We start from the raw sequence: 13,705 nt of genomic DNA on the forward strand, positions 1-13,705 counted from the left end.
CTGATGAACTATGAAAAATAGTAGTTGTTAAACAAAACAGAAACCCTAGGAAATGTTAAAAATTATTTAAAAAAAATACTAGCTAAGGGGTAAAATAAAAGTCCTTACCTTCTTTGATGTTTCTATATATTTATCCACATCATTCTCAACAGTAATATTGATACCCATGAATGCTAATTTCTGAAAGCAAAAATTTGTTTTAATTTTTTCCACTTGCTTTGCAGTTAAAGTGGTGAACAAAATAGTATGGTGTTATGTGGTATTTATGTACTCAAAAGCAATTTTTATGCCTCTAAAAATGATAAGATATGCATTTTGTTGAATGAAAAACAACAATTTTTATTCAACAATCTAGCAGAGAAAAAAATACTTTAGACACATAAAAATTAAGTTGAAAAATTTAGTTTTAAAACGATACAGAAGATGCGCTGATTCACTATTACTACATGAAATAGCTACATGAAACTAACATTTTTCAAAATCTTCCATAGATAATTCAAAAAGAACACTGAGTAAAAAAGTATTTACTTTATTCAATATAATTTTTTAATTTAAATTCTATTTCAAAATGATTCAAAAATGCATTTCAAGTACACTCCTTTATTATACAGTAAAATTAATATAGAGTGTTTCAACATATTCTAACAGAAGAATCATTGGATTCTTCCGTAAAAAAAAAAAAAAAAATATACAAACATAATATGTTTAAAAATTATTAATTATAAGCATAAAAATGACAACATGCTAAATTACTATGAATGTTAAATAAACATGATAAGATTTTAAAAAACATTTTACAACTTTAAAAAAGGAAATTGGTTATTAAGTACTTTATATAGACTTCCCACTATTTAACCATGTCATAAATTAGTCATACATTATTTATGTCATTAAATATTGTGTGTCTCTTGAATAAAAATTTTAAGAATTAAGTTTTTTAGCAATAAATATTTAACATTTACCAGGGCCGGATTTAAGGGAGGGCAGGCGTTGCTACTGCCCCGGGGCCTCCACAACAAAGGGGCCCCCACAATAAAATTTTTTCAAAATATCCTAACTTTCACGGGTCTAAAATATCCTATATATACATAAATATAAAAATATCCGGGTATATATCAAAGTATCAAATATTTTCGAAATATGATGATCTTTTCGAACCCTGATTAGGGGCCTCCACATCCGTTGCTCCGGGGCTTCCACACTTCCAAATCTGGCCCTGACATTTACTGCCTAACTTAAAGAAAAGATTTGAATATATTTTGGTTGGCTATGGTATTCCATATTGATGAAATTATAACAAAATATTTTAAATATTTGAAATGTGCTTTCTCTTTTTTTTTAAAACTAAATTGACATTAGCTATATTTTCCCCCTAATTACTGGCATTGAAAACAAACGCCAGGACTTTTCTTAACAATGAATTTCTCCTGAACCTTTCAATCTCAGTCAGTATTTCCTACAACTAAAGCTTTTGAGTAAGACAGAAAAAAATGCAACTGCATTGTCCTGCTTTAACATACTTTTTAAAAATAAAAAGCACAAACAACTAACCTTCACCAACTTATCTGGACTCATCCAAATGGTGTAGCAGTTTGGAAACAGAGACTTCCCATCTTGCTCGATCTTCTTAATGCAGCACTCACTATCAAGGATCTCAATCTGTATTCCAACATGCATGCCAGTGATGAAGAGGCTAGCGCAATTTGCCTGTCCTTCAGAGGTAAGTTCCCAAGACTGATTAAATTGAAAAGTATCATTAATTCTTCATCTACATATACTAAAAAAATTTTTTAAAGGTACCGCATAATATTTTCAACCAACAATGAATAACTTAATATGCACAATGGTCATACATTAAAAAGAAAATTCTTATATTATGTGTATAACACACATTTTGTCTTTTGAAAATAATTTGCGCTTAAAAGGAGTTCACTGCGGAAAAACAACTTACAGGCTTTTTTTTTTTTTTTTTTTTGCAAGAATTCATTTTTTCTCATTTCGAGAAAAATAATCTTATAAAATAAAAAAATACTTCAGATAACCATTTTTTGAGGGGGGAAAAAAGAATGTTAATGAATGTGCATATTTTTTGAATTTATGAATAAGCATAAGAATTTATTTTGATATCCTTTTGAATCAGAGGATTTAAATGGAATCATGGAATTATTATGTATAGCAACGGAAAAAATATGCTACACGTAGAATTAAAAAAAATAATTAAAATAACTCCAATGTGTATTCAAGAGGGACACAAATTCATCAAGAATGACATCACACCTCCTCTGAAACTGCATACCCTCCTTCACATAAATAAATCTAAAATAAGGCAATTGTTGAGATTTTAATTTGTTTCCGATGTTTTCTCATGCAAATGCAGGGGGACGAATCGGCAATGACGTTTTCTTGCTGATTAGTCAGCGTGACGTCACACACATTTTGCTGCAGCGCTATCACTTTCTTTTCTTATAAAAGCTTGTGTCTTTAGTTATAATGGCGAGTTAACCATTTAAGTAACAGGTTTGTGCATGAAGTTCATATTGAACATGATTTTAACATTTGAATTTACAAATAAAACTAAATATTTTTAAATTTCTGCCCTGTTTCATTTTTCCATTGCGTAAATCTCTACAAGATCATGGGCCAAGACATGAATTTGAAAATTTAGATAGATGATGCTTGTGATGGGGGCCGATATTGAACCTTTTGCTGTCTTTACTACTGAGTGAACTTTTGTGCTGCAATCATGGCTTTACTTCCCCAAGGATTCGAATTATTCAGCAACACCAACTGGGACAAATGGAAATTTGATGTAAAAGTAGTGTTATTGGATAAAGGAAGTTGGAAATTTATAGAAGGAACGAAAGAAACTTTGGACGCGAAGGCAAATGCTCGAGAAGTAAAGAAGTACAATTTGAAGCGTGATAGAGCAATGTTATCGGGAAAGGAACTGTAAAGTTTGCTGTTAGATTAAATGGAAACATTAATTGGATAGAGCTTCAAAACGTTCTTTATAATCCTAATTTAAGAAGAAATCTCTTATCCGGTTCAAAATTAGAAAAAGCGGGGGCAAAATTCGTAGGTACAAACGGAAAAATTTGGATTTACAACAGTAAATGGCAAAAACTTTGTTTCGCGAAAAGGCAAGATGGATTGTATCATTTAAAACCGTATAAATATGAAATTAATGTTAAAGATAAAAAGGAAAGTATTTTTGCCGCAAAAACGGGAAAAGTGAAGGGAGCAAACGATTCAAAATTATGGCATAATAGGTTTTGTCATGTTAATTATAAATACATCATTGAAACAAGTAAGAATCAAAGTGTTCGTGGTCTTCCTGAATTAAATGTAGTAGATGAAGGGTGTAAGTCATGTATTTTAGCCAAAACAAGTAGAATATCTTTTAAATCACAATCTTTCAAAAGGTCAGATAAATGTTTGCAGTTATGTTACATGGAAGTATGTGGTCCTTTACCAGAACCATCTAAAGGGGGAAGTAGATATTTCTTATCTATTATAGATGATTACAGTCGGTTCGTGATGGTATATGTGATGAAAACAAAGAATGAAGCATTCGAACATTTCAAAAACTTTCATAGAAGAGCTGAAAATTTAACAGGGAACAAAATTAACGTACGGACAATGGTAAAGAATTTTGTAATAGTAATTTTGAGAAATATTTAGAAGAACATGGAATTCATGCCGAACGCACAAACACTTACACACCAGAAGAAAACTCGGTCTGTGAGAGATTCAACAGAACGGCTTTAGATGGGATTAAAGCAATTTTAAATTCCAGTAAAATGGAAAAATCTTGGTGGGCTGAAGCATTAAATTGTTTTGTACAGGTTTGGAATAGGGTATGTCATGGAATTGCAAAAACTCCGTACAAAATGTTTTATAATCGAAAACCTTCTGTAGCATATTTTAAAGTATTTGGATGTAAAGCTTATGTTGGAACCCCGAAACAATTAAGAAATAAATTGCAAATGAGAGCTAAGGAGGGCATAATGATCGGTTATGCTAGAAACACAAAAGGTTATCGCCTGTGGATACCTAATGAAAATAAAGTTATTGAAACATGTAACATAAAATTTAGTGAAAACCCTAAAGTTGTGGAAGCGGTCTGAGCCTAAAAACAGTTAGGAACTTTCATGTAGACAATTCGGAATTTGAAAATGGTGAATCGGAAGACGAAAAGGGGTAAGAACGTAGTAGTGAATGTTCAGAAATCAAACACGCGTCTACATCTAAAGTTGAAAACGTAAAAGATTTGAATTGGACTCGAAAACCTGTCGAAAGACTGGACGGTTCGCAAACAGATGTATACTATTACTCAGAAGGAACAAACACGCGATTCAGATCGAAAAATGACATAGAGACGTATTGTCATGCGAAAAATTTAAAATTTGAAAAAGATTTTTTTGATTTCAGTGGAAAGAATAAGTATTCGGGAAAAGTAACTTCAGTAGATGAAGCAAATCTCACAGAAATTGTACCTCATACTTATGACGAAGCAGTAAAATCCAAAAACGTGGAAAATTGGAATGACGTGATGATTGAAGAAATTAACGTAATGAAAGAACAAAATGTTTATGATTTAATAGAAAAACCAGAAAATGAAAGAATTTAAAAAAGTAAATGGGTGTATACAATTAAAAGAAACGAGAAGAATGAAATAATTAAATACCGCGCAAGGTTGGTCGCAATCAGTTATAACTAGGAAGGGATTTTTCGGACGTATATTGCCCCGTTATTAGTTTCTCTTTTATTAGAATATTTTTCTCTATTTTAATATGTTTAATGGGATGGCAAAATTGTCAAATTGACATAAAAAAATGCGTATTTGTACGCGAATTTACGTGGAAAAATCTATATGTATCAACCTGAAGGATTTATTGAAGATAAAAATAAAGTCTGTGTACTAAATAAAGCGATATACGGATTGCACCAGAGCGGAAGGGAATGGTTTCTTGAACTAGAAAGTGTCCTTAAGAAAATTAATTTTGAAAAAATATTGTGGTGTAACTGCGTATACAAGAATCAAAATTCTATCCTTTTAATTTATGTGGACGACATTGTAATTTTTGGGAAAACTACAGAAATAATAAATCAAGTTATAGAAAATTTAAAGAAAGCATTTAAATTAAAAATACTAGGTAAAACAAAGAAATTGTTAGGGATCGAATTTTTTGAAGATGAAAATGGACTGTTCAGCAAAATTACATAAAACAAGTTTTTGAGAATTTCCAGAAGTACAAAATTCCTATTACATCGCTACTGATGTCTCAAGGATACGTTTTCTCAAAACTAGATTGTCCGCAAACTGAGGAAGAAAAAGCTTTCATGAAGAAATTCCTTATCGAAACCTACTAGGATGTTTATCGTTCATTTCAAACAGAACACGGCCAGACATCGCGTTTGCGGTGAACATTCTATCACAATTTCAAGAAAACCCCGGACTGAAACACTGGGAGGCAATGTTAAAATTATTAGGAGTTTTATAGTGGACAAGATCGTACAAATTATGCTTGTCCAATATTAACAAATTGGAAATTAAGTGTTTTTCAGATGCTGACTTTGCAGTGAACAGAGACGATCATGTGTCTATTGGAGGTCTGATAATGTGCCAGTAATATGGAGGACTTGCAAGTAAAAATGCGTAAGCCTTTCTACAATGGAATCAGAGTTCGTCGCCCTGTGTGGAGCTGCCAAAGAAACGGTGTGGTTAAAGAACGTCTTAAGTGATGAAAATTTAGAATTCGATTTAAAAGGGTGCAATTTATTTTGCGACAACATGTCTGCTATAAATTTTTGAAGATCGCCGATAGAGAATAACCGCACAAAGCATAATGATGTGAAGTATCATTTCGTGAGAAAATTAGTGGCAGAAGAAATATGCGAGTTGAAATTTGTTTCTAGTAAGGAAAACAAAGCTGGTTTGTTCACTAAGCCAGTGTCAAAAGTTAGTTTCGAGGACTTTTGTTCAAGCATTTTTCGGAAATAATTTTTTTTGTGTTGTGATTCAAATTGGAATTGAACTTTAAAGAAAAAAGGAAAAAAAAGGTTGACTTTGAATAATAAAGTTGAACATGAATTATTTTGTTGTGTTTTTCTTTCAGCTATTTTCAAGAGAGATGACTTTATTTTATGAACTTTAATTGCAGTAATTTTGATGATTGAATATTGCTAATTAGTGAAAATTTAAATGTTTTTTTAGAAATTTTCTAGTTTAAGAATGATAATTGGTAATTCAAGTTGAATTTATGGTATAAATTTAATGAATTGTTTTGACAAATAGTAATGAGTTATATTTTGTTGAAATGAAGTAATTTTTAAATTAGTACATAATAGAAAATTAGTATGTTTTCAGCATTTGTATGAGAAAAGGGGGCCGTTTGTTGAGATTTTAATTTGTTTCTGATGTTTTCTCATGCAAATGCGGGGGGACGAATCGGCAATGACGTTTTCTTACCAATTCGTCAGTGTGACGTCACACACGTTTTGCTGCAGCGCTATAATTTTCTTTTCTTATAAAGGCTTGTGTCTTTAGTTATAATGGCGAGTTGACCATTTAAGTAACATGTTTGAGCATGAAGTTCATATTGAACAGGATTTTAACATTTGAATTTACAAATAAAACTAAATGTTTTTAAATTTCTGTCCTGTTTCATTTTTCCACTGCGTAAATCTCTGCAACCCACATTATGTTCAGTCCATAAATTCAGTCAGACAGAGATAACAAAAAGCAGAAAATATCAAAAAACATTTAATTTCATAAATATTTTTAATGGTGCTTAAGTGTTGTGATGGCAACTGTTTTAAAGAAGCTTCAAATCCCAGCAAACAAGACTTTGCAAAGTGCGTTTTATAATCTCTGTACAGCAGATGAAAAAAATTACCCTTAACACTTAAAAAAAATGCTCACAATAGCTTTTGTGTACTCTGGGCTGAGATCTGCTCGTGGAGAATTTACCCACTGAACAGGGACTATAACCCCATGCATATACACTATACTAAAGGTCTCAAAATATTTAGAGGCGATGCAGGTCAACAAATAAACTATTTCAATTTAGATGGTCTTGTTAGCTTTAGCTCCCCCCTTAACCATATATTTAGTGTTTTTTTTTTTTTTTAAATTAAGCTCTCAGAGGTGATTTTTGAGACTTTCTGAGCTTAGTTTTTAAGCTGCAACATTTCCTTATTTATCTTCACATCTTCTTTATATAACTTAACTTTTTTTTTGTTGAAAAAAGTATTGAAAAAATACTATAAATAAGGATTTGTTACTAATTCTTACCTCTTTTGTTTTGAAATTGCTGAACTCATAGTTAATAGCAAAAACGCTTAAAAAAACATTATCGAATAAAAAATGCTTTTTTCGGTTTGTAAGCTTCCTGGAGCCGGAAAAATATTTTCACACGCCGGTTGCGGCCTTAAAGCAGGTATTAAAATAGAGGGAGTAAGTCCAATCATTGGCTTAGCAAAAGCTGAACCAAAGGCCCCAAGTGACATTAAACAACAAAGACGAATGGGTGGCATGTTTTGCGTGAAACAAACCAAAGAAACCAGATTTCCTCTTATGCTTTGCTTTAAAATTTATCACATGACTTGGAGGTTTTTCCTTCATGAATGAAAGTCTTCGCTCCCTCCATTTTATCTCTTCTCAATGGTTGTGGCTAGCAGAACATAGGTTAAAGACCCCCTGCACTAGACTACAATCCCATGCTTATACAGTAAGGTACAGCAGACAGCACATTAATAAAAAAATTTGGATTAAAAAAAAATACATAAATGCTGTGCATTAGTTATCTGTGTGCATGTATGTGCAAATTGTTGATTACTCCCACCTGGTAAGGCATATTGTTATATTTTCTTTGTAACATCCCAATGATTCCAAAATGGTTAGTTTTGAAAAACAAGCGTCCTGTATCTGAAACATCACATCAATACTGAGTTTAAAGTTCTTTGATTCAAAAATAAAAATGCTAGCATTCACAAAACAGTTTTAAAGCCAAGCTAATTTTGTGGAAATTACTTTTCCATTATAATTAGAAAATACAATGTTTGGGATACATTTCAGGTAGTAACAATGATAAGCATACAGTTGGCTCTCTGCTTAACGATGCTCTATTTATTGACTTCCTCTATTTAACAACAGCCTTTCACAGTCCCAGATGGCCCACTATAGTGTTAAAAGCATTCTATTTAAGGACACTTTCTACTTAAGGATGATTTTTTGTGGTCCCTTGAAAGTCGTTGAACAGAGAGCCAACTGTATTATCTTACTGCTTTACAAGGGAACTAGCCCCACTTTCTATATCATCATATATTATTTAGAACTGCGTTTCTGGAATTTCAATTTTAAATAATTGCCGAGGGTTGGTCCCCAACCCTCTCTTTTCATGATAACATTACCAAAATATATCTACAACTATGTTTTTGAAGAGCAACAGCTTCAAAATTTCTCTGGTGGAGGGTCTTCTCACCTTGACGACACGATTAAAGATCATTTTAAATTTTGTATTTTGAGGCTTCAATTATAAACCCCCCTGACATTATCAAAGATCATTGAAAACTGCATTTTTTTACACTTTGATTTTGGAAAACTACCAGGGAGAAACTCCTTACATCTGAGTGATTATTATATTTAAGGTTAGATCAAGATTGCTAATACTTAGATCAGAGGCCAGATTTACCACTAGGCCCAGAAAGTCCTGCCTAGGGGCCTCTTAACTCAAGGGGTCCCCAAGAAATATAGAGCATATAGAAAATAATTACAAAATTGTTTTTACCTGCTTATCATAATATTCAAAATCAGAAGCAATGTTTACACACAGTGTGTAGCAATGTTGCTTAACATCAACTAACATACTTTTTGATGTTAATTTTGAAGGTTGTTTTACACCCTCAGGGTACCCTAGTTAGTAGCATATGCATTGCATATGGTGGTCCAAAATTTCGAAGGTGAAAATTTTTTGAGTCCTACCCTCCCATTTTGTTCCAATGTATTAAAAAATAAATCAGACAAAATTTGAAAACATTTCAATAATATTTAGAGGTAGCTCATCGCAGATGAAGTTTTCATCATTGCTGAATAAAACGTGTACGACACACGACCATTGATCTCACTAAGGTAAAATACAATTGCTATTTTTATTAGCAAGAAAACAATTGCTTTATAAAATTGCTATTTTATATAGAGACTTAACAATAGCCATCATGAAAATACTTTTGTAAATACAAGTAAATACATAAAATCTATTCCTAACAGTCGTGATCGAATAAATTTTCAACTTGTTTTTGCTTATGTTTGTATTCTTAATTGTTTTGGTTTCACCACTGTTGGAATTGCAGTTTGCACTTGTTTTTGAAATGCATATGTCTCTTTACTTTAAAATAACTGAGTATGGCAAATACATCAATTAGATCAAAATCAGAGGTTTATCTTCTTAGTTCCAACCATAAGGGAGCTGACAGTAGTAAACTACCTTCAATTCGTATGGAATTGGGCATGTTTCTTCATAACCATATTGAATTAAAGAAAACCGTAAGAGAATCTTCAAGAAATACAATAGAAGAAATAGCAAAATTTTGGCAGAAAGCAAGAATACCCGTACAAAGACCCCAAAACTCTCAGCCCAAGCTAGAAAAACTTTATTAACAATGGAAGTTATTGAAAAAAAAAAACCAGAAGTACAATGACACAAAAAAAAATAAAGAAGGTGAGCTTTGCAGGACTGGGGCCTTACTGACAAAGTTTCTTCAACGTGCTTTGACACAATGAGAGTCAATACCAAGGAAAGCAAGGATACCCATGTTTTACTAGAGCAAAAACTAAAGAAAAGGTTACTATATTTTCCATGTCGACATCACATTATGGAATTAATTAATGGTGCGGTGTTTAATAAATGTTTGCGTTTTTCTTCCACACCAGACGTACCTCTTTTTAAACGTTTCCAGGCCTACTGGGAATTCATAGACAAAGACAAATACATCATAGGCATCAACAATAAGGACATTTTAGCACAAGTGACAGATGTAAAGGATGATACAACAGTATTTGCTGAAAGATTACTACATGACACGCAAGCGAGAGATGACTATCGAGAATGTCTTGAACTACTGTCCAACCACGAATTGTATGGAATTTTCAAAGGTCCAGATAAGAGGAATCTATCTAAATGAGGGGGAAAAAGTAAACATTTGATGCCGGTATGCCTCTCATTTGAATGAGACTCTGCTTCTGCAAAAGTTGGCATCGCTAAAAAATAATAGATTCGTCCATTTCCTGCTGTAAAACGGATGTTTGTCTTTCCACACAAACCGTGGTCAGACAGTATGCTTAATATTTCTCGGTAAAGCTCCTCCACATGGTATCAAATTTGTAGCATCTGGGGCTATGCATCATGCTAGATGGATGTCCAAAATTTTGTATTGTTTCAAAATATGGATGTTTAGCTGTCTATTTACCATCACGTAAATAGAACAAAAGGGATTGCAAAAAAATGCATATTTGTTGTACATGTGTATTTAAAGGCTTGGATCACTGCTTCTGTGCCTCAAAATGCACCGTATAACGATTTTAATTAAATCTTTATTGAAGTATAAAAAGATTGAAGAAGACATAAGCAAAACTGCAACGCAGAAATTTGCCAATCACCTGTGGTATTTGTCGGAAGAGCTTGTGGTATTAGCCCTTTTTGCCAATAAAGTGCCACACTGCATTAAAAGACAGATGATGGTGAAGGCGATGAATAAAGTAAACGGGAAAAATAATGTGGTGAAGCGCCCTAAGATTTTGCTAAAACATTTTATGGATATGAAATTTGAAGAACTTGTGACTAAGGGGTCAATTTCATTTTTTCAAAGCATGGGTTTACCTGATACCTTCATTCACGTACCTCCAGAAATCAGAGAGCTTCAGGCGGATTTTAAGAAAGCAAAAAGGATTATTCAAGGAATTTCAGTGGTTAATGATAATGCTGAAAGGGGGTATAGCCCTTATAAAAGAGTTTAATGGAAAAATGACACGCAATGAAGAACAATTCCAATTCTTGTTGCAAGTTGTCGCAGAAGTTGACGAGCTTATCCCGGATGTAAAAAGCAGAGTTTGTAATGTGTACTAAGGAAAGTCATTATACATAACTGTTGAAATATTATTCTTATGTTACTATTTTTAACTTACAAAATGCTGGCAATTTTAATTAAATAAATTATATACTTTTCCTAGCGTCAATTTTATTTCTATCTGCATTTATGGCATAAAATGGTAAAACACGGAACTTTGAGGCTGTTGAGCTACCTCTAAATGTTAAAATTATGAGCTCAAACTTCACATTAATTATTTTTTACTCAGATGGAACCAAATGAGGGGGTAGGATCAACAAAAATCAGGAATTTTTTAAAAAGGGCCTTTTTTGGACCACCCTAAATGCAATGATTTAAAAAGTGTGTGGTTACAACTCTGCAGTACTTTCTTTGATTAAACTGTTCTAAGGGCTTCAATAGATGTATATGTTTTATTATCATAAAAATTCCTGTATCAAGTACTACTCAGAACTAGCAATGGCTCCTTCCAAAACTAGAAGCTGAATTCACTCATATGCTCTGTACATGCATTATACACATACAGAGCATACATACTATACGTATAATCATACAGATCATGCATTACTTATGCATTTGAAACAATTAAAAGGCTACCAAACTCGAACCACCCTGTGTTTTTTTTTTTACCTCACGACAGTTAGCCCTGACACCTCACAGGGGTGTCATTTTAAAATTTTCCGGAATGGGGGGGGAGGGGTACATAAAGTCTATGTTGAACGCATTTTGTTAAAAAATACACCAAAATAGCCCCTCCTGATTGCAAAAATTTCAGGCCTGTTAACATACAGAATCTTTCTCATTATTTTTATGTTCCACTCATAGGCGGATTTACGGGGGTGCCAGGGGGTGCGCCGCACCCCCAAAATTTTTGGTTGGGTTTTGAAAAAAAATTAGTTTAGTATATTTCACTCAGAAACGCAGGGGGAAAAAAATAGATAGCTGCTATACTAGTAAATTTACTTGAATCCAGTGTATCACCACACGTCGCTAGTGAAAGTAATTTTATCCATTTGGAAAAAAAAAAAACCTAATAAATAATTTCATGCAAATAAAGAAACTTCTCAAACAATTTATTGTTCTGTGCTGTTTTATTGTATAGAATAATTGCATGTTCTGTAATTGGGTGTTTATTCGTATATCAATACAAATTCTTCTATTTTAAAACAACAATGGCTAATTAAGTCCAAAAAAAAAAAAAAAACATGGCTATTGCAAGAAACTTGATCAATAAAATCTACACCGAAAAAAACCGAAAACCAACAATTTTAAGGTAAATAATCAAAACTTTTTGAAGGAGGACTTCCGGACATTTTGCTGCAGTTGTGCATCCAGGGGAGAAGGGGCACAAGACTGGTGACCCTCCCCAGGGGCGGCATTTCAGCTTTTCATTTGGGGGGTCGAGTTTCTTAAATATGTATTACCACAGTGCGGTACCAAACACACATAAGCTAACAGGAAGTGGTCATAAAATCGGTTTAATATGAATAAAAATTAGTATTAGAAACAATTAAAATGTTGATTCATTTTCTAATAAGTTATCACACAAAACATCTCGATAAAGTTTTTATACCTTTTGGAAAACTTTTAATGCATGATTTTTGGAATTCAGAAGAGCAGGGAATCGTATTACTAATCTATCAGTGCCCAGTGTCGTTCTGTTTTACCAGCACAGCTAAATAGAAAAGATGGTGAAAAAGCTCATGCTTTTTAGAATGTATGACTTCGTTTGATTTTTTTGCACATTGTGCTTCGAAAATAATTCTCTAACCTCCTGAGACATAAAAAAATCTTTCTCTACTAGCTGAGCTGATTGTAATAGTTAAAAAATAATTGAAGTAACAAAGTTATGTATGAAAACACTTTTTATATCTTGCTCTTCAAAATCACCAACTTCAAAAATTATGAGGGGCTTCATTTTTCATTATTGAATAATCTAGTCTCGTTGGCGCTCTCAGCTTCAATGAGATGTCATCTGCTTAAAGCTCTGTTATTCACTATTCCAGAATGATGAGTCCATAGCAAGGACGAAACTGCAGTCCCTGGATGTGATAACCGGTCTGTCGGCATATTGGTTGAAATTTTTCTTGCCTCATGCTAAAAATTCTACTCATAATTGAAACACTTTAATTTTTGTTTTCAAAATCCAATCCAAATAATATAGAGCCAACCATACAGAAAAATAATTATCATCAAATCTTGTGTTAATTTCATTCGAAACTGAATCTATTACTTCATACAAAATATTTTTAAAAAAATCAATGTTTGACTTCACACCATCAGGTAGATTTTTGTCACTTTCTACTTCCTTTTACAAAAAAGGGAGTATTGTATTCGCGAAAAAATTTTCACTCAAAAATCGACCTTAATTTCCATTTTGCTCACCCCCGAATGAATGTTGAGTTTTTTTTTTTTTTTCGACTCGACCACACGTGGATAAGTGACTAAGAACGTAAAGACACGCGATATATCCATTTTGATGATTCCAGATAAAAAAGCAACGAGTTTTCTAGTGACGTCTGTATGTACTTGCGTACGTGCGTATGTATGTCGGATAACTCAAGAACGGAATGTCCTAGAAAGTTGAAATTTGGTACGT

At 32.7% G+C, this 13,705-nt stretch overlaps 1 protein-coding gene across 1 annotated transcript in view; it reads right to left on the minus strand.

The window, feature by feature from the left end:
• LOC129222374 (dynein axonemal intermediate chain 7 homolog) overlaps positions 1–13,705 on the minus strand; it is a 74,638-nt gene that overhangs the window by 3,972 nt on the left and 56,961 nt on the right. The window contains exons 11-13 of the mRNA XM_054856870.1: positions 7,848–7,930; positions 1,552–1,734; positions 109–180 (exon numbers count right to left, since the gene is read on the minus strand). Coding sequence (XP_054712845.1) covers positions 109–180; positions 1,552–1,734; positions 7,848–7,930 — 338 coding nt within the window. The remainder of the gene's footprint in view (positions 1–108; positions 181–1,551; positions 1,735–7,847; positions 7,931–13,705) is intronic.

The sequence above is a fragment of the Uloborus diversus genome, chromosome 5, assembly GCF_026930045.1.
Source record: "Uloborus diversus isolate 005 chromosome 5, Udiv.v.3.1, whole genome shotgun sequence".
In the NCBI taxonomy this organism is placed as follows: Eukaryota; Metazoa; Arthropoda; class Arachnida; order Araneae; family Uloboridae; genus Uloborus; species Uloborus diversus.